General features: G+C 33.3%; 1 protein-coding gene across 1 annotated transcript in view; it reads right to left on the bottom strand.

Annotated features, from left to right (window-relative positions):
* STXBP5L (syntaxin binding protein 5L) overlaps positions 1 to 27,613 on the bottom strand; it is a 170,660-nt gene that overhangs the window by 97,465 nt on the left and 45,582 nt on the right. Inside the window, exons 6-11 of the mRNA XM_087817877.1 lie at positions 27,017 to 27,151; positions 24,231 to 24,294; positions 19,613 to 19,696; positions 15,283 to 15,406; positions 5,585 to 5,663; positions 2,426 to 2,580 (exon numbers count right to left, since the gene is read on the bottom strand). Coding sequence (XP_087674003.1) covers positions 2,426 to 2,580; positions 5,585 to 5,663; positions 15,283 to 15,406; positions 19,613 to 19,696; positions 24,231 to 24,294; positions 27,017 to 27,151 — 641 coding nt within the window. The remainder of the gene's footprint in view (positions 1 to 2,425; positions 2,581 to 5,584; positions 5,664 to 15,282; positions 15,407 to 19,612; positions 19,697 to 24,230; positions 24,295 to 27,016; positions 27,152 to 27,613) is intronic.

The raw sequence follows: 27,613 nt of genomic DNA, 5'->3' as shown, positions 1-27,613 counted from the left end.
GGGCAGAGAGAAAGTTTTCGTCATATATTATTGTGCATTGTAGGGTACTTTTCTGGCACTTTCCTGTATTATTTTGATTAGAAATAGTTCATAAAGTACATTTATATTTTACTGAGTAAAGTTAAACTATTTCTCCTAGCCCCTGAAAAATAAAAAGCTCCATCTTCATTACCACTTCTCTGAAAAACAGACATATAGGTGGCTTGGAAGTGATTAGACTTGGTTACAATACATTTACAATTTATTTAACATTACTAGAAATTGTCCTAAAATTTCTGTTGCTGTACATAAATTTATATATAAACACACACAATAGTGTTTGATCTTTGCAATCACACATTTTGAGTTTTTATTACTCGCACACACATCTTTTTTCTCCAGGCTCTTTAATTGGAGGAATTTTTGTAAGCTTGGCTTTTGGTCCTCAGTTCTTTCTTCCTTTGTTTCTTTATTATTCATTCTCATAACTCCAAAGAACATCTATATTCTGATATTCACAAATAAATATTAAAGACTTTTCCCTCTCTTTTTCTGTTCTCTAAACAACTCCATAATCAGAATTATCTTTCTCTCCTTCAAAAAACTGTTATTACTGCATATGAAACCACTATTCTTAAAATATGTTATCTTTGATTCACCTACCATGTCACTCCTAATCCAACTGTTGACCAAATTCAGTGGGTTTTCCTCTTTCCATTCCTACAGGCAATACTCTATTTCAGATCTTGACCATTTTACAGTACATTCTCACAAAAGCCTCCCAGCTGGAATCTGGAATTTTTTAGATTTCAGTGTCTCTCTCTTTTCAAACCCACACATTCCTTTTTGACAAATCATACTAAAAAACACTGCTTCCTTTCATCTTAGTATTTCCTCAGAACTCCTCTGTAGCTCCCTATTTCTAAATATCTCCAAAAGGCTTTCAAAAATTGACCTACACTAACAAACCTCAAAATTTCTAAAACCTTTACTCAATATCCTTTTTCAAGGCCCAAGTCATTCTTCAAAGCCTATCTAACTCCTACTTTTTCCACAAAGCTTTGCATGAATATTTCAGTCATCAACTATCTGACTAGCCTTAAATCAGTACATTTTAAAAACTGTGACCCATATAACTCAGCACTTAAGATGTCATATTTTTTAAACTTAAGTCATAATCATCTCCCTTATCTGATCAGATTTTATATAATCTGACATCAGAGATCAGTTTCATACTTCATCAATATTCTCAACAAGTTCTTACAGTACTGAGGCCATAGAATCATCCAATAAAACTTTGTTGATTAACAACACAGGTAATTTGTCTGTCCCCAGCAATCCCAGAAATAAAGTGCCACATTGATTTTTATCTCCTGTCTACTTAATGCATCTTTTAAATATGAAACTAAAGAATTAAAACAAATTAATATATATAATAAAACTCACAATTCATCTTCATAGTTTATAGAGTACATTTTCTTTAGCCTTCCAATAATCATTTGGAATCAATATTATTATTCTCTTCTACAAATGATTAATGAAACTCATAAATGTAAAGTGACTTACCCAACATCACATAGCTAGTAAAGTGACTAATGTGGCAGTGCAAAATCATAAAACTAAATATTCTTCAAGTCCAAGTCTCCAAGTCCAGTGCTCTTTCCCCTATATCTATATGTTCCCTCTTGCAAATGTGGTAGTGTATGTATATACTATGTTGTTTTAATCATAAACTCATAGTTCCCTTTTTATGTTTCACCCTTTTAAATGTTAAGATTTCATTATTAAAATATTTCATTATCATTAGATTCCATTATATGATTTGCATATAGTTCAGACTAATTTTTATGTATACAAAAAATCTTTAAATTTGGGATGATAAAAATACATAAGCACCTCTCCTCCCAAAGACCCTTCAGACAATTATTCTCAAAATTGAAATAAATCACTAACCACACATCAGCAATCCCAGAGTAATCAGAGGTGCTGCAGTTGCATCTGAAGCAAAGCCAGATGTGAAACAGATGCAGCACCACCAGAGTTACAGATCACTGATATTAGGTAAGTGCTTTAACTTTGATTGGCTTTGTAATGGGATGGGTGGAGCTGGTCTAGGAGAGGCTATTAGGAGACCTCAGTTTCCCCAAGTGATTTCACCCCAGACCCCTATAGGACCCTCCCAGCTCAGCTTCCACCATCCTTATCAAAGTTTAAAGCACTTACCTGATATTGAACCTGAAACTCCAGCACTGCTGCACTACATCTGTTTTACTTCCAGTTCGTCAAGTAGGTACAGTTGCAGAACCTGCTCCAGCACCTGTAGCTCACAGTGTTGTACCACAGTGGATGTCAGCTGCCAAAACTAAAAATATTGAAGCTTAATTTTGTAAGGAACTTATTTCAAAAATGACTTTTCAATATTAATAGTTTCATTTTAGTTACTTACCATTTGGATAGGGTGTTTCACATAAAGTTAGAAATTCAACAATAGGATGATCCATTTCAAGTACTGTAATTGCTTTCCCATGCATGATGGTTAAACTTGGCCTTCTGCAAGCTTTGTCATAGGACAGTCCACCAGAAAATATTATAAATGGTTCACTACATAGGGAAAAAAATTAATAAGACTGAGAAGTCCTTTAAGATGACACAGTGTCACAGGACTGAGCCAATAAAGAACAGACTTGGTGGAGAGTTTATATAATGTAATTGCACAGGAGAACAAAAGTCTTTCCTGGCCCTAAAATATCTAACCAAACAATTTACTGTCCTACCATTTCCTGTTAACTGGATGTACATTCTCACCATTAAAATGATCAATGAATCAGTCTTAAGGTGTTGAGGTGGGGGAAAGGGAAAAGCAGTGAGATAGAAGGGAGGTGGAGGTGTTCACTGACTCAAAAAGATACCTTCACATATAGTATTAAATCACTTTAAATCACTACCATTAGAATATAGGCTATGTTAGTTTATCATATTAACCAGTTAGCATATGGGGTCCCAAACCCCTAAAAGAAAAAAGAGGAAAATTTCAATATGAAATTAAATGTGACAGTGGCAAACCCAGAATGGTAGGAGGTAACATGAAAATTCTATCTAATGTTTCCGTGGGAAAAGGGTTATGATAAACAGATGGAGAAAACTAATGTGTAAGGGAAAAATAGTTCACCAAAAATGTGATCTTATTCTCAATTTTACTTAGTTCTAGCCAGTTCTCTTTAGCTTGTAAAATTAACTTCAAACAATTTTTAAATTATCTGTTAATTGCAAGATACATTTAGATAGCAGAGTGGGAACAAGATGACTATAAGATATCATAGCTATTAGAAAGTTACAAAATAGCTTCATAATTTTTCACTTTTCTCATATTAATATCTATATCTCTAGTATATGTATATGAAAGAAAAGAAGTGATGATATAAAGTATTTTCAATAAGTAAATACCAAATGGAAAATATTCTTCTCCAAAAAATTTTTAAATAGAACTAGACACTTTTATTTTACCAAATTCTTTGTTAATATATGCTTCTCTAAATAATTCATTTCTATCCATCTTCTTTAATGAAGGATATACTTATTTCTAGAAATCACTCTATAAGACTTCCCTTTCTCTTTCATTTTGTATTGTACATAGTAACAAACATTGTTCAATGGGTAATGTTTGCTAATTTTATTCTGGCGATATAACAAACAAAAAAAACCCCAAAATTTTTATAAGTTACCATCAAAACCTACATATAAAATACCTGTACTAATTTTTATTTATAATTCTGTCTTAATATTTTGACATAAATAGTTGAGTTGTAAGCTACACAAGCAAAAACACTCTAATTTCCTTTCCTTGACTTGAATTAGACTTTCCCCGGTAATCTGACATAGTAAATTTCTAACCACTAATGGTGGTATTAAGAAACATTTTTGGCCCAGCCAAGCATGGCTCAGAGGTTGAGCGTTGACCAATGAACCAGATCAGTTTGTTCCCGGTTAGGGCACATGCCCAGATTCCAGCTCAATCCCCACTAGGGGGCGTGCAGAGGCAGCGGATCAATGACTCTCATCATTGATGTTTCTATCTCTCCCTCTCTCTGAAATCAATACAAACACATAAAAAAAAAAAGAAACATTTTTGTTTTTTCTATAAATTATATACTTATATTATTGAGAAGATTTCTCTAGATTTAAAAATTATTTCTAATGAAATGAATATGGGTTTTTGTACCTTTGTTTGTTGGTTGTTTCATTTCACAACATGGGTCATAACTTGGAGAACATAGTATCTTTTCATACATATTGATCTTAATACCTGCTCCAAATATTAATAAAGGCCATAATTATCTACTTTTTGCCATGTAAAACTGAGTAAATTTAACTCTCATCTCCTAATACTAATCTAAACATAGATAAGAAGCAATTTATGCACACTCTTTTTTAAGCATATTGCAAAATACGTCCTTTCTTTTTAAAAAATTTTATTTATTTTTTCCATCATCATTTATCTCCCCTATACCCTTCTCAACCTCCACCTACCTCCCCTGTCCTTTCTAATATTAAAAGAAAGCAAATCTTTTTTGCTCTCATTATGACTGTGTATCAGAAAATACTGAGTGTGAACTTAATTATTATATATGCACTTCTTTGTAAACTACTGAATGACTGAATAAAAAGTTATTTACTCAGGAAAATGTTCAGGGAACCACTCATAGATAATTACATTAGATATTTAATTATCACAGTAAATCCTCATAAGTATTGTCCTCATTTTATTAATGAGGTTAAATAACAACTAAGCAGAAAAACCCAAAAGAAAGCAGATCTATCAGACTACCTGGTTAAAATGACCATAATTTTATACTATTAAGTCTTTATAATAGCAGATATAAACAAACATTAAATGTATCTATGATGCCAAGAAAACATTATAGTGTGAGCATATAAGTAATACAAAGTAGGATTATCCAACTTAGAGTAAAAATAAAGTTTAAGCAAGATTTGTAACTATGGTAATTCTGGATGAATATATTGCCACTAATTATTGCAAGTAAAAAACATATTGTTGATGTATAAGATATGGCTGCTATATATACAAGAGAATTTTATTAAATATTTTTTGTTTAATTTTCTATATATTAAAATTTAGTACTATTTTATTATGCAAATATACATAACTATTTATCTTTTAAACTAACTATAATCTTTCCAATTTCAGAATGTAAAATCCTAAAGTATAGAGGCTTGGTTATGTATTTAATTCTTTCATGTGCAATAGCAATTGGTAAAATAGTTCTGCTTAATAATGCTAAATGATTGCTACTTGTGATGTACATGGTAAAAAATCCTACATTGTTAAAATTAATGTATGTAATATTCATCTAAATGTTCATTTAAAAATTTAAAACAATTAAGTTGTTATTTGAAATATTTGCAATAATGATCACCATAGATACGCTTATTAAATAAGAAGAAATCTTACTGTTAATGTACAGGATTCAGCCAGGTAATGTAATTATGTAAAACTTTAAACAATACATAAACATTAAAAGTTATCTGCCTTTCTTGTCTTTGTTTATTACATATTTTCCATACTTCCCAAAGTAAGAACACATACCTGTTTCTACAGGTCTTATATTCTACTTTAAGAATTGGTTTACAAGATTCAGATTTTCTTCCTTCTCTTTGACTTTTTCCTAAAGAAAGAAAAAGGATTTTATTAAATCTAATTTAAATTCCACTCACCCACGAGAATTAGAAAGTTTGCCTAAAAGAATATAAAGAAAAAAAATAATAATGTAATTATGTGTTTTTCCTAAAAGATAAACACATATCTATGCACCCTAAAATTTTTGTTGACTTGTAAACAACTTATTGAATCCTAACAATTGACTGCTATATAATCAATAAAGTTATATGTAAACTTATATTTACATTGCTTTACATTCTCCATGTATAAATATAGTCTTATGTAAGATTATTTTAATTATTTAAGTTTCAAGATAAACAATTTTTGAATTGAAAACATACGCATACACATTTATGTACACAATGAAATGTATTATTTTGAAAATCCATACTATGCTTAACATTTTATCTATAATACAAACAAACTCCATTCATACGCAGAAAACACGCTATTCAAAGCTTATGGTAGACTATCAAAATCATTGTATTTTCATTAAATTCATTTAAAGGGAAGTCCATTAGAAGATTAACACAGATGGTACATAATTTTAAAAGTAAAATTAATGATGTATTTTATTTGCATATAACAAAAATAATAGTTTCTTGTATAGAAAAGGTTATGTTCAGATTCCATAAAATTTTGAATAAAGAATCAAATAGTATAAAATGAAAACAAAGCTACTTCTGCATCTAACATACTTATCTTTCTATTTATGCTTTTGCTTATATTCTGTTTCATTTTAATAAAATTGATATTTTTAGATGATATGTTTCTTTTTTTATTTTATAGTAAGTACCCTTATATATTCTTGTCTTGCTACAGTTGTTTATAGACAGATACCTATTATAAATAGGTGTTTACATGCATATATGTTTAAATTTTAAGGACAGCTTTAAACTGGCACAGCCAAATCCAAATAGGATGTCAAGATAGTTGTATTTAATTTGTTTAAAGGATAGGGTATTAGCACACAACATGCCTTATCTGCTCCATGGCATGCTTTCTAAAATTGCCTTCTCTTTTACCCTATGTCAATTAAGAAGCAACCAATAATAAAATATTGGTCATAATCATTCTCATTGTAAATGACTTAAAGTATCTCTATTATATATTTAAAAATTGCTAACATTATATATAAATCGTGATGCTTTACAAAGAGACAACTTTGTCTCAGGACTCACTGAACAGTGGTCTTGGGGGTGAGGAAAAGCTGGTTAGTGACTACTGGTTTGGGTAATGAGTGGGAATAGAGAGAACTGAAGGAAGCAACATAGGCAGGAAAGAGACCCATCCTTTTCACAGTGATGTCTTTTTTAGCCAGTGCTTCTCTAATAATTACCAAGCCATTAATTAACCAAAAGAGTATATTTACAGTTGTTTATACATATGGAAACAATTAGTATTTTTCTATCAACACACATCAGTATTATGCACCAATTTCAATAGAAAAAAAATCTAATTAATTAATTAATTAATGTTTTACTTCAGTTTCCAACTCCAAAATTAATTTTGGGGTGAAGGATTTCTGCTTTGATTGTATTTGTTGCCTGTCAGTAATTGAAATAGCTTAAATGTCATATTGTGTAAAACATCATAATAAAAAATTACATTTATTAATACTCCTTCTGTTCAGACTACTGTACTAATTGTCAGGGTACAAAGAAATAACTGACCATCAAGAAACTTAACATTTACTAAATTAAACAAAACAAATATGAAAATGACAGTATGAGATACCACAGGCAAATGAGTGATGTACATAAAGCGTTCTAGGAATTAAGAATAAAATTGTGGTTTCCTTATTACAATAGAAGACTTTCTAGAGTTGTACAGAAAACTCCCTAGAAGCTAGATTGAGCATTAGCAGATAGAATTTGGGTCAGAGAACATAAGAAAAGACACGGAAAGTTCAAAACAATCCACATTCCACAGAAGCACATCCAGGGGTTGAGAGAGCATAGGGATTTGGACCCAATCAAAGGAATGCAAATAGCCAGAAGGAACACCAGATGTCAAAAACCACTGTTTTGCAAACGCAGTTGATCAAGGATATACTCTTTCTACTTATAAAAAGAAAACTTTTGATGGACAAGGAGATCCAAGGTGGTGGCAGACTGAGTGGAAACTGCACTGACACTGTCCCAGCACCAAACTGGAATTACAACTAAAATACAGAAAAACCACCCTGAATAATCAACTGCAACTGAAGACTAGCTGGAGAGCACCCTTATAGCCAAGGACCTAAAGTGGAGACTTGTAGGAAGTGTGGTGGTGCGAGAGGGCTGGCCAGGCTCCCATTGGCAGCGGCTGAAGGTCCAGAGGGATATCTCAGCTGTTGGTGGTTCCCATTGAGGACTCTGGGGTATAAACCTCAAGCAGGGCTCCCCAGAGCACCAGAACTGAGAAAGGTGCCCACATAACATCTGGCTATGCCAAGCAGCAGGGTTTCTGCCTGCCAGGGAGAGGCAGCTGGAAATGCAGTCACCCTCTTAAAGGGCCAACACACAGTTTCGTGTGCAGCTACTCACCCCGGGCTCTGGTGGTGGAGGGAAGGCAGAATGGACTAGAGCAGTGTGAGGAGAATCCAGGGGGATTGGCTTAGGGACTAGATCTCAGAGGACACCCATCTGGACCCCATATGGCAGAGGACATCTTTCTCAGGCAGATATTTACTTTCAAAGCAGCTTTTGCCTGAGGAGGAAGAAATTGCCCCACCCTGCTGGAAAACCTGTGGTCCCACCCTGTGGAATTTCTACAGCCTGAGGCTCATTAAGAGACTAAATAACAGCCTCTGGGTGATTTGAGTCTTTGCCCGATTTGCTTCTGGACCCAGGGTTTGGAAAAGCAGACCCTGGTGCACATCTTGGTCCTGTCCAAACACACCCATCCTCAGCACAGGAAACCAGAAGCTGTGGAGTGTGGAAAACTTCAAACAGTGTACTCACGGCCAGTCACAAACAGCATCTGACACTGGCCTGCACCAGAGACCCTCCAAAAAGACAGAGTCCTAGCAGATCTACCTAATACAAAGAAATAAATCCAAACAGGCAGCAAAATGGGGAGACAAAAAAGACAGCAAGGCCCAAATGAAAGTACAAAAGAATTCTCCAGAAGAGGAGTTAAATGAAATGGAGATAAGTAATCTATCAGATATAGAGTTCAGAATACTGATCATAAGGATGCTCAATAACATGAAAAAAGATATAGAAACTATGAAAGAAATTAAGAATGACAGTAGAAAGAATAAAAAACATTGGAAGGAATGAACAGAAGATTAGGGGAAGCTGAGGATCAAATCACCAAATTAGAAGCCAGGGTAGAAAAAAAATCACTCAATCAGAGAACCAAAAAGAAAAAACAATTGAAAAACAGGACAGTCTCAGGGAGCCGTGGGACAACATGAAATGTAACAATATCCACATAATAGAAATGCCAGAAGAGGTTAAAAGTAAGCAAGGGTTAAAGAACCTGTTTAAAGAAATAATGGCAGAAAACTTCCCTAACCTGGTAAAAGAAAAAGTCACTCAAGTTCAGGAGGCACAGACAGTCTCAAGCAAGAAGAACCCAAAGAGGCCCATGCCCAGACACATGATAATTAAAATGCCAAAAATTCAAGACAAAGAATATTAAAGGCAGCAAGAGAAAAGCAATCTGTTGCCTACAAAGGAGCTCCCATAAGGCTGTTGGCTGATTTATCATCAGAAACTCTACAGGCCAGAAGGGAATGGCATGAAGTATTCAAGGTAATGCAAAACAAGGATCTGAAACCAAGACTACTCTATCCAGCAAGGCTATCATTCAAAATAGATGGTGAAATAAAAAGCTTTCCAGATAAAAAAGGCTAAAGGAATTTATCACCACCAAACCAGCATTGCAAGAAACGTTAAAGGGACTACTGTAATAAGAAGTTGAAATAGAGAGAATGAGAAACACAGGCATAAAGAAATAAAATGGCAGTAGATAAGTACCTATCAATAATAACCTTAAATATAAATGGATTAAATGTCCCAATCAAAAGACATAGGGTAGCTGAATGGATAAGAAAACAAAACCCAAATATATGCTGATCCACCTCAGAACAAAAGACTCCCATAGGGTGGGGGGAAAAAAAACTACTTCTGGAGGACTTTAAAGGAGAGATTGACAGCAATACAGTCATAGTAGGGGACTTTAACACCCCACTAACTTTACTGGATAGATCTTCCAGACAAAAAATCAACAAGGAAACAGTGACTCTAAATGACACACTAGATTAGTTGGATTTAATTGACATTACAGAACATTCCACTTCAAAGCTGCAAAACAGGCATTCTCAAGTGCACATGGGAAATTCTCAAAGATAGACCACATGTTAGGACACAAAACAAGTCTCTACAAGTTCAAGAAGATTGAAATCATACCAAGCATCTTCTCAGACATTTACACAATGGAATACTATGCAGCTGTAAAAACGAAGGATCCCTTACCCTTTGAGACAGCATGGTGGGACCTGAAGAGCATTATGCTAAGTGAAATAAGCCAGTCAGAGAAAGACAAGTGTCACATGATCTTACTCATATGTGGAATCTAATGAACAAACTAAACTGATGAAAATACATACAGAGACACAGAAGCAAGGAATAGACTGAGGGATCTCACAAGGAAGGTGGGGGTGGCGTGGGGGGCTGGGGAGAGTTTAACATAAGAATTTACAGTGGTGCCTAAGTTTTCGAACGTCTCCATTGACAAACATTTCGGTTTACAAAAGCCGTAAACCTGGAAGTAAATGCTTCCGTTTTCTAACACGCCTAGGAAGTCGAATATGCCACACGGCTTCCGCTGAGTGAAAGATCCTGAGGCCTAGCTGTCGGCTGTGGATCCCTCGGTTTTCAAACATTTCAGAATGCGAATGGTCTTCTGGAACGGATTACATTAGGAAACCGAGGTACCACTGTATATGCATATATGCATAACCCATGGACACAGACAATAATGGGGTGAAGGCCTGAGAGGAGAAGTATGGGGGAAGGGACCAATGGGGGAAAAAGGGGACATCTGTAATACTTTCAACAATAAAGATAAATTTTTAAAAAAAGATATGGAGGCAGAATGTGCCTAGTGTGTTGAGGGAATAATGGGATAATGGACAGTATAATTGCCTATTTCTTCTCCAGTCTTCTCTTAACTGACTTAAAAATAATTGTATAAAATAATATGTATACAATTATAATGTGGAATATATAATATATTTGACAATAACAACACAAAGGAGGTGGATGGGAACAAAGCTACACTGGAACAAGAAAATGACAACAAACGGTAATTTGAATTACAGGAACAAATGAAGAGAACCACAAGGGATAAGCAAAAAAGTTAATTAAATCCTATAAATATTTACTTGATCTATTTTCTTTTGCCGGCTTCTTTAAAAGACATTTAAGGCCCGGTCAGGCATGGCTCAGCAGTTAAGGGTCGACCTGGGATCCAGGCGATCGAGGTTCAATTCCCGTTCAGGGCACATGCCCGGGTTGCGGGCTTGATCCCCAGTAGGGGGCAGCCGATCAATGACTCTGTCATCATTGATGTTTCTATCTCTCTCTCTCTCCCTCTCCTTTCCTCTCTCTGAAATCAATAAAGATATATCTTAAAAAAAAAAAAGACATTTAAGTATATAAAGTAATAATTAAAACAATGTATTGTTGGGTTTGTAACATATATAGATATAACATGTATAGTTATAAGAGGACAGAGAAAGGCAAAAGGAAATACAGGCTTTTGTCAGTAGAAGAAATAGGGGAGATTTGGCTTTGGCTGTTGTTGCCTTTTCCCAGCAAGAACCATATGGGAAACTTTAGGGAACCCTGATCTCCCCTGTGATTGCTTAGTAGGGTTCATGGAAGAAAACGCTGCAAGATAGTACACAGACCTTATGTCTATAGTTCCAGGTGACTTCATACTTTAACATTAGCCCATACTCATCCTTTAGCAATTCATCAAAAAAAAAGAACGCTTGCTAAATCTTTCTACTAGTTGTTAATGGCATCCAGCAGTATCTGCCCTAGATGAGCAAAGGCTCAGGTCTTGTCCCTCCCTGTAGGTATCTTTATCTCCCTAGATTTTTAAGTTAGTTGTTTGCCCTGCCACCTTACTTCTCTGATGGTTCAATAAAAGTTATTAATTTGCCATTTGTACAGCCTTTCTTTGTTGTATGAGTGGTAACGATCCTTCCAGCTTTCTATATCCATGTGGAGATTAAACAACACACTTCTAAATAACACAAGGATCAAAGAAAAAATCTTAAAAGAAATTTTAAAATATCTTGAACTAAATGAAAATGAAAACACAACTTATCAAAATTTATGGGATGCAGCAAAAGCAGTGCTTAGAGGGAAATTTATGGCATTGAATGCATATATTAGAAAAGAAGAAAAAAATAAAATCAGTCATCTAAGTTTCCACCCCAGAAAACTAGAAAAAGAAAAGCAAATTAAATCTAAAGTAAGCATAAGAAAAGAAATAATAAGAATTAGAGCAGAAATAAGTGAAATTGAAAATAGGAAACCAATAGAGAAAATCAAGGAAATGTAAAGCTGATTCTTAGTAAAGTTCAATAAAATAGATAAGCCTGTAGCCAGGCTGACTAAGAAAAGAAGAGAGAAGAAACAAATGCACAAATAACTAATAATAGAAATGAAAGAGAAGACATTACTACAGATCCATGGTCATAAAAAGATAACTATGCCTACAGATTTGATAATCTAGATGAAATGAACTAATTCTTTAAAAGACACAATTTGCCAAAACTCACACAAGAGAAAACAGACAATCTGAACAGGCCCATATCAATTAAAGAAAACTAAATAACCAATAACCTTCCAAAACAAAGCATCAGGCCCAGATGGTGAATTCTACCCAACATTCAAATAAGAAATCATACCAATTATCTACACTCCGTTTCAGAGTATAGAAGCAGAGGGAATACTTCCTAACACACTCTAATACCAAAACCAAAAATTTATAAAAGAAAACTGCAGATTGATATCTCTCATGAACATTAACTAATGTGAAAACCCTTAAGAAAATATTAGCGAATCGAATCCAACAAGGTATGTAAAGAATTCTACACCATGACTAAGTGAGATTTATCCCATGTATGCAAGGCTGGTTCAACATTCAACAACCAATTAATATAACCCATCACATCAACAGGCTTAAAAAGGAAAATCATGATTATATAAATAAGTGCAAAAAAAGCATTTGATAAAATCCAACACCCATTTATGATAATAACTCTCAGTAAACTAAGAATAGGTGGAAATTTAGTCAACTTGATAATAAATATCTACAAAAACATACAGGTGACATACTTAATGGTGAAATTCAAATCTTTCCCACTAAGATTAAGAAAAAGGCAATGATGTCCCCTCTTACTACTCCTTTAGAGTCCTAGCTAATGAAATAGGACAACAGCAACAACAAAAAAATAAAAGTGTACAGATTGGGCAGAAAGAAACAAAAACTATTAGCAGATAACATGATCACCTATGTAGAAAATCTGAATCAACAAATCTGGAACTAAGAATTGATTATAGCAAGGTTACAGGATACAATGTTAATGCACAAAAGTCAATCGCTTTCCTATATACCAGCAAAAAAATAGTGGAATTAGAAATTTAAAATATAATACCATTTACATTAGCATCCAAAAAATGAAATGTTAAGGTATATGTCTAAAAAAATATAAGATATACAGGTAAAACTCAAAGGCTCTGACAAATGAAATGAAAGAACTAAATAAATGAAGAAATACTTCATGTTCATGGATAAAGAAGGCTCAATAGTGTTAAGATGTCAGTTCATCCCCACTTAATCTATAGATTCAATGTGATTCCAACCAAAATCCCGGCATGTTATTTTATGGATATTGACAAACTAATTTTTAAGTTTATATGGAGAGGCAAAAGATCCAGTTATAGCCAAAACAATAATGAAGAAGAACGAAAGGGGAGGACTGAAACTATGGGGACTTCAAGACTTATATAAAGCTGCAGTTATCAAAACGATGTGGCATTAAGGATATATAAACAAATAGATCAATGCAACAGAATAGATATCCCAGAAATAGACCCCCAAAATATAGCCAGTTGATCTCTGACAAAGGAGTAAAGGCAATACAATGGAGCAAAGATTCTTTTTAACAAATGATGTTGGAACAACTAGACAACCATATGCAAAAAACCCCCAAAACCCAGACACAGACCTTATGCTCTTCATAAAATATGAACTAAAAATGGATCATAGAGCTACATGTAAAATGCAAAACTATAAAACTCCAAGAAGATAACATAGGAGAAAACCTATGACACAACAAAGACACAACCCATGAAAGATACAACACCAGAGACACCGTCCGTGAAAGAAATAATGGATAAACTTAGTTTTATTAATAATTCTGACTGAAAAACAATGTCAAGAGAATGAGAAGAGAAGCCACAGATGGGGAGAAATATTTCCTAAAGACACATCTGATAAAGGATTGTTGCCCAAAATATACAATATTCCAATCACAACCACAATGAGTTATCACTTCATGCCCACTAGGATGGCTACAATAAAAAATAGATATTAAGAAGTGTTGATGAGGATGTGAAGTTGGAAACATTATGCATTGCTGGTGGAAATGTAAAAGCATGAGGACTCTTTCAAACACAATTTGGCAGTTCCTTAAAATGGTAAGTATAGAGTTATATGACCTTTCAATTCCATTCTTAGGTATATACCCAAGAGAAAGGAAAACATATGTCCACATAAGAACTTACATAAACATTCACAGCAGAATTATTCAGAATAGTCAATGTGGAAACAATAGAAATGTCCATCAAGTGATGAATGGATAAATAAAAATGGTAAAGCCATATAATGAAAAAGAATAAAATAGATTTATTATAATATCATGGGTCAATCTTGAAAACATTATGCTAAATAAAAAAATCCAGCCAGGAAAGACTACATATAGCATGAGTCTATTTATATAAAATGTCCAGAGTGGGCAAATATACATTCTGAAGATCAGTGGTTGCCTAAGGATAGAGTAATGACGGCTATCTAGCAAAGGTCTATCTAACCTTTTATTCTGCCCAGTTAGGTAGACAGGTCCAACATAAATGCTAAATACTTCTTTTCAATGAGAAAGAGAAAATACATACAAGCTATAATAACACCACAGTCCTCATAATTTAGTGGAACCAAATGCCATAAATGGAAATAAATGGCAGAAATGGAAATAAATGGGAGAAAACAAGACTATAAAGGTATTAGGTCTGAAAATCAGATCTGGGTAATGCCATTCTCTCACTAGCTCTTTAATGCTTAAAACTGACCAAATATCCTTTATTATCTCCTCTGTTTTCAGATACATCAACCAACCATTATCCAATATTTAGTTAGGTAGGTCTATATAAATATCACAATATAGGAAAGTGGATAGACAGGAAGTTTGGCAGGGATCTGAATGAAGTACACAAGTATTTAGAATCAGAAGCTATGTCCTATCACCTCTTTCTACCAAACACATTGATACCACCTCATACTTTAAATCAAGGCACTGTAATTCTAGAATTTATTTATTTTGAAAACATACATCTTACCATGTGGAATTGTGGTCTGGAAAGGACGACTTGGGCTTTTCAGGTTCCATAAAGTCAAGCTACCATCTGAATGGCTGCACATGAACTGTCTGCCCTCATGATGCCAATCAATTGAATGAATAGCCTAATGAAATAACAATTAAAAACAAGTAGAGCGAGAGAAAGTTGATATATCATTCTATATTCCAAAGGAAAAATATTCTGATATAAAATTATTATAGCAATAACACTTAAAAATCATATATAATTTTTCTGACCCAGATCATACTATCTTTGGATCATCCCTCTATGGACTTATAAAAGGCTACAAAAACTCATCTCCTGAGATAAAGAAAAGTTAAGTAAATTTTCTAACATCATTAGATTCCAGAACTTATTGTAAATTCTCTATCTTCCCTGTATCCTATAATGTTTTTTTGAAAAATTATTTACGTAGAAGTAAAAGGAAGGTTATCAGAAGATAATTTCTAATAAGGTAGTGGCCTAGTTCTACCTAAAGTAGCTAATTTAAAAAATAATTTACAGCCCGGCCGGGCGTGGCTCGGCATGTGAGCATCGACCTAGGATCCAGGCAATCAGGGTTCGATTCCCAGTCAGGGCATGTGCCCGGGTTGCGGGCTTAATCAATGACTCTCTCATCATTGATGTTTCTATCTCTCTCTCTCTCCCTCTCCTTTCCTCTCTCTGAAATCAATAAAGAGATATTAAAAATAAATAAATAAATAAATAAACAAATAATAATTTACATTAACAGCCACCATCTGAGAGCTTACAATGAGCCAGACCAATGGTAAGTGCTTTATGTACATTATTTCATTTAATCCTATAAAACAGGTATTATTTCTTCCAATTTACACATGGCAAAATAGGCCTAGAGAAACTGAGATACTTGCTCATGTCACACAACTCAAAGTCAAGGATCATCTAACTACAAAACCCATATTCTCAATCACTGTACCACATTGCCTCTAACATAAACAATTGAAATTGATTTGAAGCAAGAATTTTTTTATATATATTTATAGGTTCACTCTGTAGCTGTGAATTAGATAAAATTAAAAAGTATTATTCCATTTTCCTAAATTTATTCCCACTGGTAGAACAGTATGTTGTATAAAGTAGGTGCTCTAGTAGACATAAACACTGAACAGATGTATACAACATGATCCTTTCCTAAAGGTACTTGGAAACATTTGGATAGGAAAGACTGATATAAATGAACTTCCGAACAGTAAGTATTATTAGAGTTACAGAAAACTGACAGCTAGAGTAGTCATTAGGCATATTATATGGGAAAAAGGATATGAACTATGCTTCAAAAGATAAGTAAGATTTGATTAAGTGGAAAAGATAACATGAAACTCTGGACTTATGTTTTTCTCTCACCCTGGTCTTCATTACTAGGCAGAGAAGACTTCTTTTTTGCCAGGTTCAGAGGAGGCAGAGGGGGAAAACCCCACAAAACCCACTCTCATTTGTCTTCTCATTTGCTTATTTCTTCTCACTGTTGTAGATGGCTCAAGGGAAATGCCACTTCTTCTTGCCACCTCTCCATGTTAACTTGGACGAGCCTCAGTGAATTTAAAGTTCTCTCAGACTGCTTTTCTACTTATGATGGGGGCAGAGAAAGGGTCCCCAGCTCCAACCCTTCTTCCTATGCCAGTGAATGTCTACCTACTGGAGAAGACGGATATCAAAATAATAGCTACAACACAAAACCAAAACAAATAAGTAATATAAAAGAAGTATAGTTATTGTACAGAAGAGTAGACATGTAAAACCAACTTGATATTAGAGAGGAGGATGTCAAATAGTGCATTACTGAAGAGCTGGCATTTGAACTGATGTAATGAATAAATACTCAATTTCTATTTATTTGTTTATACCCTACTCTTCTCTTAGAAAGGATTTTAAAGGTCTACTGAAAAGCCAAAGTATAATACAACTAATTCAAAAAGAATTTAAAAAGATAGAAAACAGAATATGGAAGATAAAACACTAGCCAGTTCATTCAATTCAGTGATTGAATTTCTTGAAGACAAAAAAGAAAAAGGAACCTCAAAAAGCTGAGTAACAATATGAAAAAGGAGAAATGGCACTTATTCAGGGAATTAAAAGGTTAGCCTCATGTCAAACTCTGAGGTATTCATTCCTCTGTGAGAGATTATTCACGAAATATTAATGTAATAAAACAAAAATTTCCCAGCTAATGTGGAAGTAAAATTTATATAGTTATTTTTGAAAATGAGCTTGAACTGATAAAAAAACCCCTCTCAATTCATCAATGGCTATTAATCAAGGGACTAGTTAGATAGTCCAAGTAGTTTTACAATGGCTAAAGAATTAATAGGATTTTGATATGCAGAAGAGGAAAGGGGAATTCAGGATAAGAAATTAGCAGTAATGAAGGCTTGGAGGAGGCAATAAATGATATGTTTAGAAGACAGTAATATGTCTGAGTGTGAGGAATATGTAGAAGAATGTAGTAAATTAAACCAAAGGAAAAAGATGGCACTTTAAGACCGGGGTCGTAAATCTTATATCAAGAAATAAAGACTTTGTGTTGTTGACAATTTGGGAGCCACTCAAAGGTTCAGAGGTGGAGAATTAGATGACCTGACTATGTCTTAAAATGATAATCTTGTTACTAAAAGGCATACTGAAAAGGTAAGAAACCAAAGGAAATGATACATATATCATAGAAATCAGTATTTAAAATGTTTTCTAGGTAGGAGGTAGGTGTAGTGTAGTATTCCACTGACTTACTTAAACATGGTTAATTCTTATTTAAACATCTCACTGTAAAATTACTTTTGCTCGCTTTTTAAGGTTAGAAACATTCCTGCTACACTGTTTTAAGTCTGTAAGAAAACTATCCGATTCAGCATTTTCCTCTGGATTTCCTTTTTAGCTATTCTACTCTACTTCCAACTGGCTAAATTCCCAGACGGTAATTACCTAGCTGCTTAGTCTTGAGAGAGGGAGCAATCTCCATACTTATCTTTATATTTTGTGTATTTAACAAAAGGAAAATCCTTCTTTCCTTATGATTTAAGATGCCCCAAAAGTTTATGATAAAGAGCGTATTTGTATAACATCACTAGCCAAAGTATTTTGCACCAATCATGCCCACATTACCTGTAAACCTTCAGCTATCTTTAAGCATCAAAACTTAAAGATTAAACTGTTAAGCAGGGATTGGAGGGAGCACATAAAGGAAATGTTCTTAAAGAAATGTGTTTTTAAAATTTATTTTTCTATTTATATCAGTGTTACCTTACATTCTTCTACACTCTCCCCATATAAGCATGGGTAATACCACACAGCCATTTTTGACCTGTATATTCCTCTTATCTCTCCCCACTATACCATTTTTTTAAATTTAATTGAAAGCATAGATGATCACCTTTATTTTCACAGCTATGAGGTAATTCCCTTTTCTCACCTGTGCCCCCCCAGTCTCACTGTCTTTACATTAGCCTTTCCTGATGGGAGAAATAATTAATGGCCTAGAGTCAATCTCTGAACATCTGAAGTATCAATTCAGAGACCATTCCTTGATAAGTAGGAGTTAATTGCTTCCTCTAAATGAAACCCTAATCAGTTTCAGCTATGTACAATGAAACATCAAGATCTTACTGACGCTTATTATTAACTACTACTATTACAAAATCTCTTTATTCTGAAGTGGCAAGTATTAGAAGATAAGACCGTTCAACTTGACCTCTTGAATTTTTTAAAAATATTTTAAAAAAAAATGTTTCCATTGATTTTTAGAGAGAGGAAGGGAGAGGGATGAGAGAGAAACATCACTGATCGCCCCCTCCTGGGGATCGAGCCCTAAACCCAGGCATGTTCCCTGATAGGGAATCGAACCAGCAACCTCTTGGTTCATGGGTCGATGCTCAACCACTGAGCAACAATGGCCTGGCTTGACCACTTAAATTTGATACTACATAAAAATAATTTTCTAAGGAAAGTGTGACTAGTGTCTTTAGAGACCTTAAGGACAACAAGTTAAGACAAAAGCACAGAGCCTAAAGAAAGGAAAATAAGTTTAGATGGAGGTGGCTATACAGTATAGATAATAGGCACCAAAGTATGTAAGATGCCCTAAGGGGCCCCAAAATGGGCAGTCAATGCAGAATTCCCACTCAGGAGAACAACTCAGAGTTGGAACTTGTGTAAATACCAACAGGCAGTGTAAGGCAATTGAGTCAGAACCAGGCAGTGTTCCAATGATAAGAATACTGGTAACAGAAAGCTTAAAAGCAAAAAACAGGCATGAAGTCACAACACTGTTTCAAATATTTCAGTAGAAATCACTTACCTCATCATAATAAACTCTCAGTTCTGCTCTTTTAGATTTCAAGTCCCAGAATACCACAGTACCATTTTCATAACCTATTAGCAGCTGGAAAACATCAGAACAATCATTTTGTAATTCTAACATTAATTTTAACTTGTTCCAAATAGTTTAATGTTAATACAATAAAGTAAAATCATACTACATAATACAACTTTATTTAGAACACCAATTTTCACAGATCCTGAATATAGACTTATGTTTTAAAAAACTGGCAAATATGCTACTTCAATGTAAACATTTACCAACTAAATCTGCCTCATTCCAAAGAGAAATTGAGGAAATATATAAAAATATATAATACAACAAAAAAATAGATAGGAAAATTGAAACAAAAGAAAAAAGGGATGGAAAAATAAAGATGAAATAAAGGATGAAATGAGATAAGTTTAATAAATTATGTATAATGACATTTAGTCCTATGCAGTTGAAAAAAGTAGCCACAAATTTGGCATCAAGTTTCCCTATATCAAGTCCTATTTTTTCTTTTATTTATAACAGCATTTTAAACTGAGATTTATGAACCCTCAGAAGTCCACACAGGAATTCTAGAGATTTAGAACATTAAAAACAGTTAACATTTGTTTATAAATCAAGGAATAAGATAATTAAAATACATGTTCTTCATTTTAAAATGAAAGAATCTGAGAACAGATGATTATAAGATCGCATTCAAGATTTGACCAGTGCTAGAAATGCTGATGATTTTTGCTATGATTCTTAGTGATTAGGTTTCATTAAATTGAATCTATCATTGCTTAAAAAACAGGAAGGATAAAAATAGGCCAGTGTTCAAATAATGATAATATTTCCCATGGATTTGCCTTAAAATGACTTTCTAGAAATCCATTAGTAGCATTTCTCTGATGAAAACTGTTATACAGTATGACATTTCAATAGTTCAAAAAACCAGTGGTAAAACAGAAAATATAGTGGTGGTTATAAGCTATTCCTACATAGCATCCTGAGACTTAATCACTTCCCTCAACGTGTAATAACAGAACACAAAAATAACAAACCAGCTAGTAATTTTAAAGGAAATAAATAAAATTTCAAATATCAGGCCAGGAAAGCAATATATGTTTATTTTTGAAGCTATAAAATATACTTACTTTGTTTTTAAACCATAAAAAATAAATTTTAAAATTGATTTGACAAAATAATTGAGCTTCTTTATAAACTAAAGTAAATGGCAAAATGACTTGCTAAATTTAAAAAGTCAAAACTAAGTATAAATTTAAATATTTCTTAAAATAAAATTTACACAAAGTCATACATACTGTACTAAGTTGTGTTAACTTCAAATCAGCTCTTTTTACATACCAGAGAAAATGATGAGTAATAAAACCAATTCCTATGTAATATACGAGAAAAAAAATCCTACAGAGTATATGGAAATGAGATTTGTAAATCTAAAAAGTTTGAAAAATCTGACTTAAGTGAAAAAATGAATAATATAACCTTTCATAATCTGAATCCAAAGATTTAATGAAGTAGTATTCTAAAATACTATTACATTGTTTTCAAAGTAAACATTTGAAAAATGGAGGTTGTAAAACATTACTAGCAATAACCTCAGTAAAATCACAAAATATAAAATACTGAACTTCAAAATGTCATAAATTACTGAAATAATTATATGAGATTATAATACAGAAAATATTTAAAAACCATTAGAAACAGACAATTGAGAGGGAAAAGCAGCCCCTGACACCCAGGAGATATCAGACACTGTCATTCTGTCACCATGATGGATCAAAACAAAAACGAGACTGAGTCTGAAGGCCTGAGAACCAGGAAAACTGATGGTGTAATTCCAACCTGAAGGCCAGCAGGCTTAAGATCCAGGAAGAGCTGATGTTTCAGATCAAGTATAAAGGCAGGGAAATAACTGATGTCCCAGTTGGAAAGCAGTAAGGCAGGAGGAATTCTCTACCCTTGGAGGAGGGTCAGCCTTCCTGCTTTATTCAGGCAATTGATAGGAGGAGGCCCACCCACATTAGGGAGGCCAATTTGCTTTGCTCAGACCACTGATTTAAATGTTAATCTCATTCAAAAACACCATCACAGAAACATACAGAATAATATTTGAGCAAATCTCTGGGCACCCCATGACTCAATCATGTTAACACGTAAAATTAACCACCACATCTTTATTATGTTTTTTTTTCCACTTTCTTTGAGTTTAATTCACTATATTTCAATCTTCACACTAAGATAATTGATTTTCAGCTTTTCTTCATTTTTTTAATAAATGCAATACAAATCTATAAATTTGGGGGGTTAATTATTATATATGATCCCAGTGTTCCACTCTATTAACATATCTATTGAAATATATTTTTATTCTCCTAGTGTTACCACAAGAACACAAAATGTTTCCATGACTCATCAAACTATAATGTAAATTAGTACTTGTACTACATTCTGGAAGTTATAAGGACCTTAGAACTTTAATTCATTGGATTTCATACCAACTTTTTATCTATTTTTAATTTGTATTTTAATTCTCAATATGTTACACTCTCAGAACTCATTACTATTATTTATATAAAATAACCTCTTGTATTTATACATGTTTGTTGTTCTTTACTCCACTTTCTTCTCTGTTCTTTTTAAATGGATCAATTTCATTTTCTTAGAGAATTCCTTTATTTTTTCATTAGGGTGCATTTTCTATTAATGAATTCTTGCAAATTATGTTAAACTGCAATAATTTCATCACGTTTTTAAGGATTTTTTGGGTAGAATATAGAATTCTGTGCAAGCAGTGCTTTTCCCCTCAAAACCTTGACATTATCACTCAATTGTCCTCATTTCCCATTTTTCTGCTGAGATGTCTGCTGACAGTCTTATTGCTTTTTTGTTTCTCTGTACTGTGACTGCTTTTAAGACTTTTTTCTTTGTCTTTGATATGTCTAGATGAACTTCACATTTCATTAAGCCTGTTTTGTGTCCATAGTACATCGTGGGTTTCAATTATGTCATTAGTTTTAGAAAACTATCATTCATTCACTCTTTTATTTAAAATTTATCTTTATTGTTGAGAGTATTACAGATGTATCCCCTTTATTTCATTCATTGCCCTTATCCACCCAGTTCCCACCTGAACCCCAGGTCTTTACCACACTATTGTTTGTCCATGGGAAATGCATATATGCATATAAGTTCTTTGGTTAATCTTTTCCCACCCCTCACCCTCTTCCCTGAGATTCATCAGTCTGTCCCAAGCTTCCATGTCTCTGAATCTATTTTGTTCATCAGCTTATTTTGTTCAGTAGATTCCACAAGTAAGTGAGATCATGTGATAGTTGTCTTTTTCTGCTTGGCTTAATTCACTTAGCATAATTCTCTCCAGGTCCCTCCATGCTGTCTCAAAGAGCAATACATCCTTCTTTTTTACAGCTGCACAGTATTCCATTGTGTAAATGCAGCATAGCTTTTTTTATCCACTCATCTACTGATGGGAACCTGGGCTGTTTCGAGATCATAGCTCTTGTAAATGCTGCTGCTATGAAAATAGGGGTGTATTTTCAGGATTCTTTGGAAATATTCCTAGAAGTGGCATCACTGGGTGAAATAGTTCCATTTTTAATTTTTTGAGAAAACTCCACATTGTTTTCCATATTGGCTTCACCAGTCTGCATTCCCACCAGCAGTGTACTAGGGTTCCTTTATTCTCCATATCCTCACCAGCACTCGTTGTTTGTTGGTTTATTGATGGTAGCCATTCTGGCAGGTTTGAGGTGATGCCTCACTGGAGTTTTAATTTGCATCTCACAGATGATTAGTGACTTTGAGCATTTTTTCATATGTCTCTTGGCCATCTGTATGTCCTTTTCAGAGAAGTGTCTATTTAGGTCCTTGGCCCATTTTTTAATTGGGTTGTTTATCTTCCTTTTGTTGAGCTGTAGGAGTTCTTTATGTATTTTGGAGATTAACCCCTTATCAGATGTATCACTGGTAAATATGTTTTCACATACAGTAGGTTTCCTTTTCATTTTGATGATTTTTTTTTTCCTGTGCAGAAGCTTTTTAGTTTAATGTAGTCCCATTTGTTTACTTTTTCCTTCATTTCTCTTGCCCTCATAGATGTATTGGTGAAAATTCTGCTATTTAAGATGTCTGAGATTTTGCTGCCTGTGTTTTCTTCCGGGATTTTTATGGTTTCACAATTTACATTTAAGTCTTTTATCCATTTTGAGTTTATTGCTGTCACATTGTTTCTGTTCTTCTGTGACACTAATTACACATATATTATGCATTTTTACTATGTCCCAAATGCCATTTATCCTTTTATCTCACCATGCTGTAGTCTAGATATTTTCTTCTATTTTCCAGGTCACTAATTCTCCCTTCATCAGTTTACAATCAGTTATTTGATTCTCTTATATTTTTCACTTCTGATGAAACCTCTGCCATTTGTAGTTTATTAAACATTTCAATCAACATATTTTAATTTTAAATTACACTGAATACCATGAACTATGCTAGATATGTTAGGTATCAAATAGTAGTAAGAAATACTTTTATTCAAGAATGAGGAAAATAAATGTAAAAATAACAGTATTGTAATACTCACTTTCCCTTCATCTCTTGGGCTATCACTTAAATGTACAACTGGACCTGGATGAGTCTTTGTGGATCTGTTAAGTAAATTTAAAACAGTAATTAAAAAATAAACATTAAAAATAAATAAATAAATAAACATTAAAACATCTTACTGTTAGAGCCTGGGGGAAAAATTAAGATTATACTGGAATACACTCCCAATATCCTGGGGTTTGGCTTAGATTCATTTGACTTTTAGGTTGTTTTTCTTTAAGATTACTTTTTTCTATCTTACTAACTCTATTAAAGTAGGTATGATTTTTCTTAAATCAAGTTTAAGAACACAGATCCACATAGCAATGGAATTCTTTATTATCTTGTGTCTTTGTTCCCAAATCTGGACCCCTGAAAATTTGAAATTAAACTTTTACTTATACAGACAAAGGGCAATTTACACAGCTAACAAGGCTGATGCTGTAAACCTGTTTCAACCAAATTGCAAAGTACATACCTGATTTAAAATTTCCTTTTGACATAAAAATCTCTGATTTTGCTTCTACAAAAAGTAAAGAGGCTCCCTTGATTTAAAAAAAAAATTCTTGCCCAGCCGGGCGAGGCTCAGCAGTTGAGCGTTGACCTGGGATCCAGGCGATCGGGGTTCGATTCCCAGTCAGGGCACATGCCCGGGTTGTGGGCTCACAGCCGATCAATGACTCTCTCATCATTGATGTTTCTATCTCTCTCTGTCCCTCTCCTTTCCTCTCTCTGAAATCAATAAAGATATATTAAAAAAAAAAATTCTTTCTAGTGATAGCTAGCATACAGAAAACTGACCAACTAGGAAAACCAAGTTCCTTGGTTGTCTCATTTATCTGACTATTTGGGGTAATTAATAATAGATCATTATGAGTCTAACAGCATATTGTTAAAGAGTTCTATGCTCTGTCAATACAACTTTAAATTTATTCTACTCTGATATCTGGCATGTTTCTTTTATATTTCCTACTTTAACTTAGGTCATTGTTGAATGTGATTATGTCATGGTTAAGTATGACATGGCCTGATATGACCACAGATTTATTATTGCTCAATTTCCCACAAACTTTTTTTAATGACCTAAGTGTGCCAGATTAATTCTATTATGATTATACTGATATAGCTATAATTTATTTCTTAACAACACAAGTAAATCATCAAAGATTCTACACAAAACAATAAAGATTTAAATTTTAGAAACTCTTTAGAAGCAGAGAAAAGTGACAAATTAAGTAACTCCAGGTTCCCCAGATACTGACTCCTCAGAGTGACTCAAAGGAATAAGTACAAATTTACTAGATATTTTGTTAGCAGTTTTGCCCTAAGTTTCCTCATTGAAAAATGGGGATAGTAGTATTAACCCTACTGAATGACTGTGAGGATTAGAATATACATATAGCACCTAAAATAATGCCAAAATATAGTAAGTACTCAATAAATAGTATGTATTATGATTGTTGTCAATCACTGGAATAACTGGAAATCAGAGTTACTATTTGCATCCTAGAACATATGCAGGGAAAAATAACTACACAGGGCTTAATAAAAAGTTTACAGAGCTTTTAGCAGTTATATCATTTACATATAAATAAAGTGTTTTATTATAGTATAAATGCCTCAGATAAGGGACAATGTCCTTCAATTATCCTTTAGAAACTAATAATATCCAACAAACCACAAACCCCTATCTGTCTCTTGGGTTTGACAGGAGCAACAAAGACCAAGGTGTACTCCATAAGCTAGTGAATATATAAGGTGTTTCACATAGAGAGTGTTCCATATCAAAAAAAGTTTGGGAATCCCTGAATTAAACAAAGTTAAATATTGTCTTCTTCTACAGAACTTCTTAGGGCTATAATATGCAAATGAGCATTGAAAATCTTTAATATTTTCCAAAATTATTGATCCATAGAATCCTTTTTCATTGACCATATTAAGAAAATAACTAAAATATATTTTGAGAAACACTAGTTAGACAATTTGCAAGACTTCCATTTAGATTCTCAGACTTTAGATTAAAACACTTAAGTTCAGAAAATAATCTAGCATTAAATTTCCACTATTTGTAATGACTTTTTCTAACTATAGAAGAAATATAATTTATTGTGAAAAAAATAAAACTTAGAAAATACCAAAGGTTAAAAGGAAAAATCTCTCATTATTTCACTGCCTAGATACAGTGACTGACATCTGATGTATTTTTTTCTGACCTTTCCCTAACATTAAAATTCCAAAAACCACCAAGCATTCCTATAAAACTTATGGCCATTAGAAATTGATTTTAAAAATAAAAAAAGCATCTGTATACTCCAGATTCCATAAATCCCACAAAAATTTCTTTAGATAGAATTATCAATAAACTTAAATTCATATAATATCTATCTAAATAATCCCCAGTAATTCTTTTTTAAAATATATTTTTATTTAATTCAGAGAGAGAGGAAGGGAGAGAGAAATAAAAGCATCAATGATGAGAGTCATTGATCAGCTGCCTCCTGCACACCCACTGTTGGGGATTAAGCCTGAAACTGGGGTATGTGCCCTGACCAGGAATCGAACCATGACCTCTTGGTTCCTGGGTCAACGCTCAACCACTGAGCCACACTGACCAGGGCCACAATATCTATTTTTAAAAGGATGGTTTCTAATTATTTTGGCTGAACTTTTCCCTCATATTAATAATAAATTAGCCATAATATTTCAAATAACTGCAATCTGATATGTTACATAACCATAAGAAATATTTAAGCTAAATAAAGTAATATTCAAGTTCAAACTTACAGTTCAATTGCTTTGTTCCACATGATAACATATCCAGAAAGAACGAAAGATTCAATATTTACAATATGTGTATTTCCTCTTTCTGTTCCAACATAGAGCCATTTACTCTGGAAAGGTAGATGACAGTAAGTAATTCTGAAAGAAAGAAAATTACAATTAAAATATCTAAATTTATGTCTGATCAGCGTTATAGCATTATATTTCCTTTATACTTATAATGTGGCGATAGCTACATAAACATTAAATTTACTATATACTCAAGTAGCATTTAGTTATTAGTGAAGGTATAGGATAAATAACAATATATTATTAAAAACCATAATAATAATGCCCACTATTAAATAAGTATCTAACATAGGCACTAATATTATTTCTAATTCTGAAAACAGCACTACAAGACAGATATATACTTCTTTTTCACAAAGAGGAAACTAAGGTGAAAATTTTTTGTTTTTACTTGTTTAGGACTGACAACTAATAAGTGGCAAACCTGGAATTAAAAATCTATCCTTGTTTGGTTGCAAAATTACTATCTTCCTATCGAGCTAAGCCTTTCGCTTGTTTTTTTTTCCAGTAATGTTCAATTCAAATAAAAAT

This window comes from Miniopterus natalensis, chromosome 6 (assembly GCF_054644295.1).
Source record: "Miniopterus natalensis isolate mMinNat1 chromosome 6, mMinNat1.hap1, whole genome shotgun sequence".
NCBI lineage: Eukaryota > Metazoa > Chordata > Mammalia > Chiroptera > Miniopteridae > Miniopterus > Miniopterus natalensis.
This window is presented reverse-complemented; position numbering and strand designations above follow the sequence as displayed.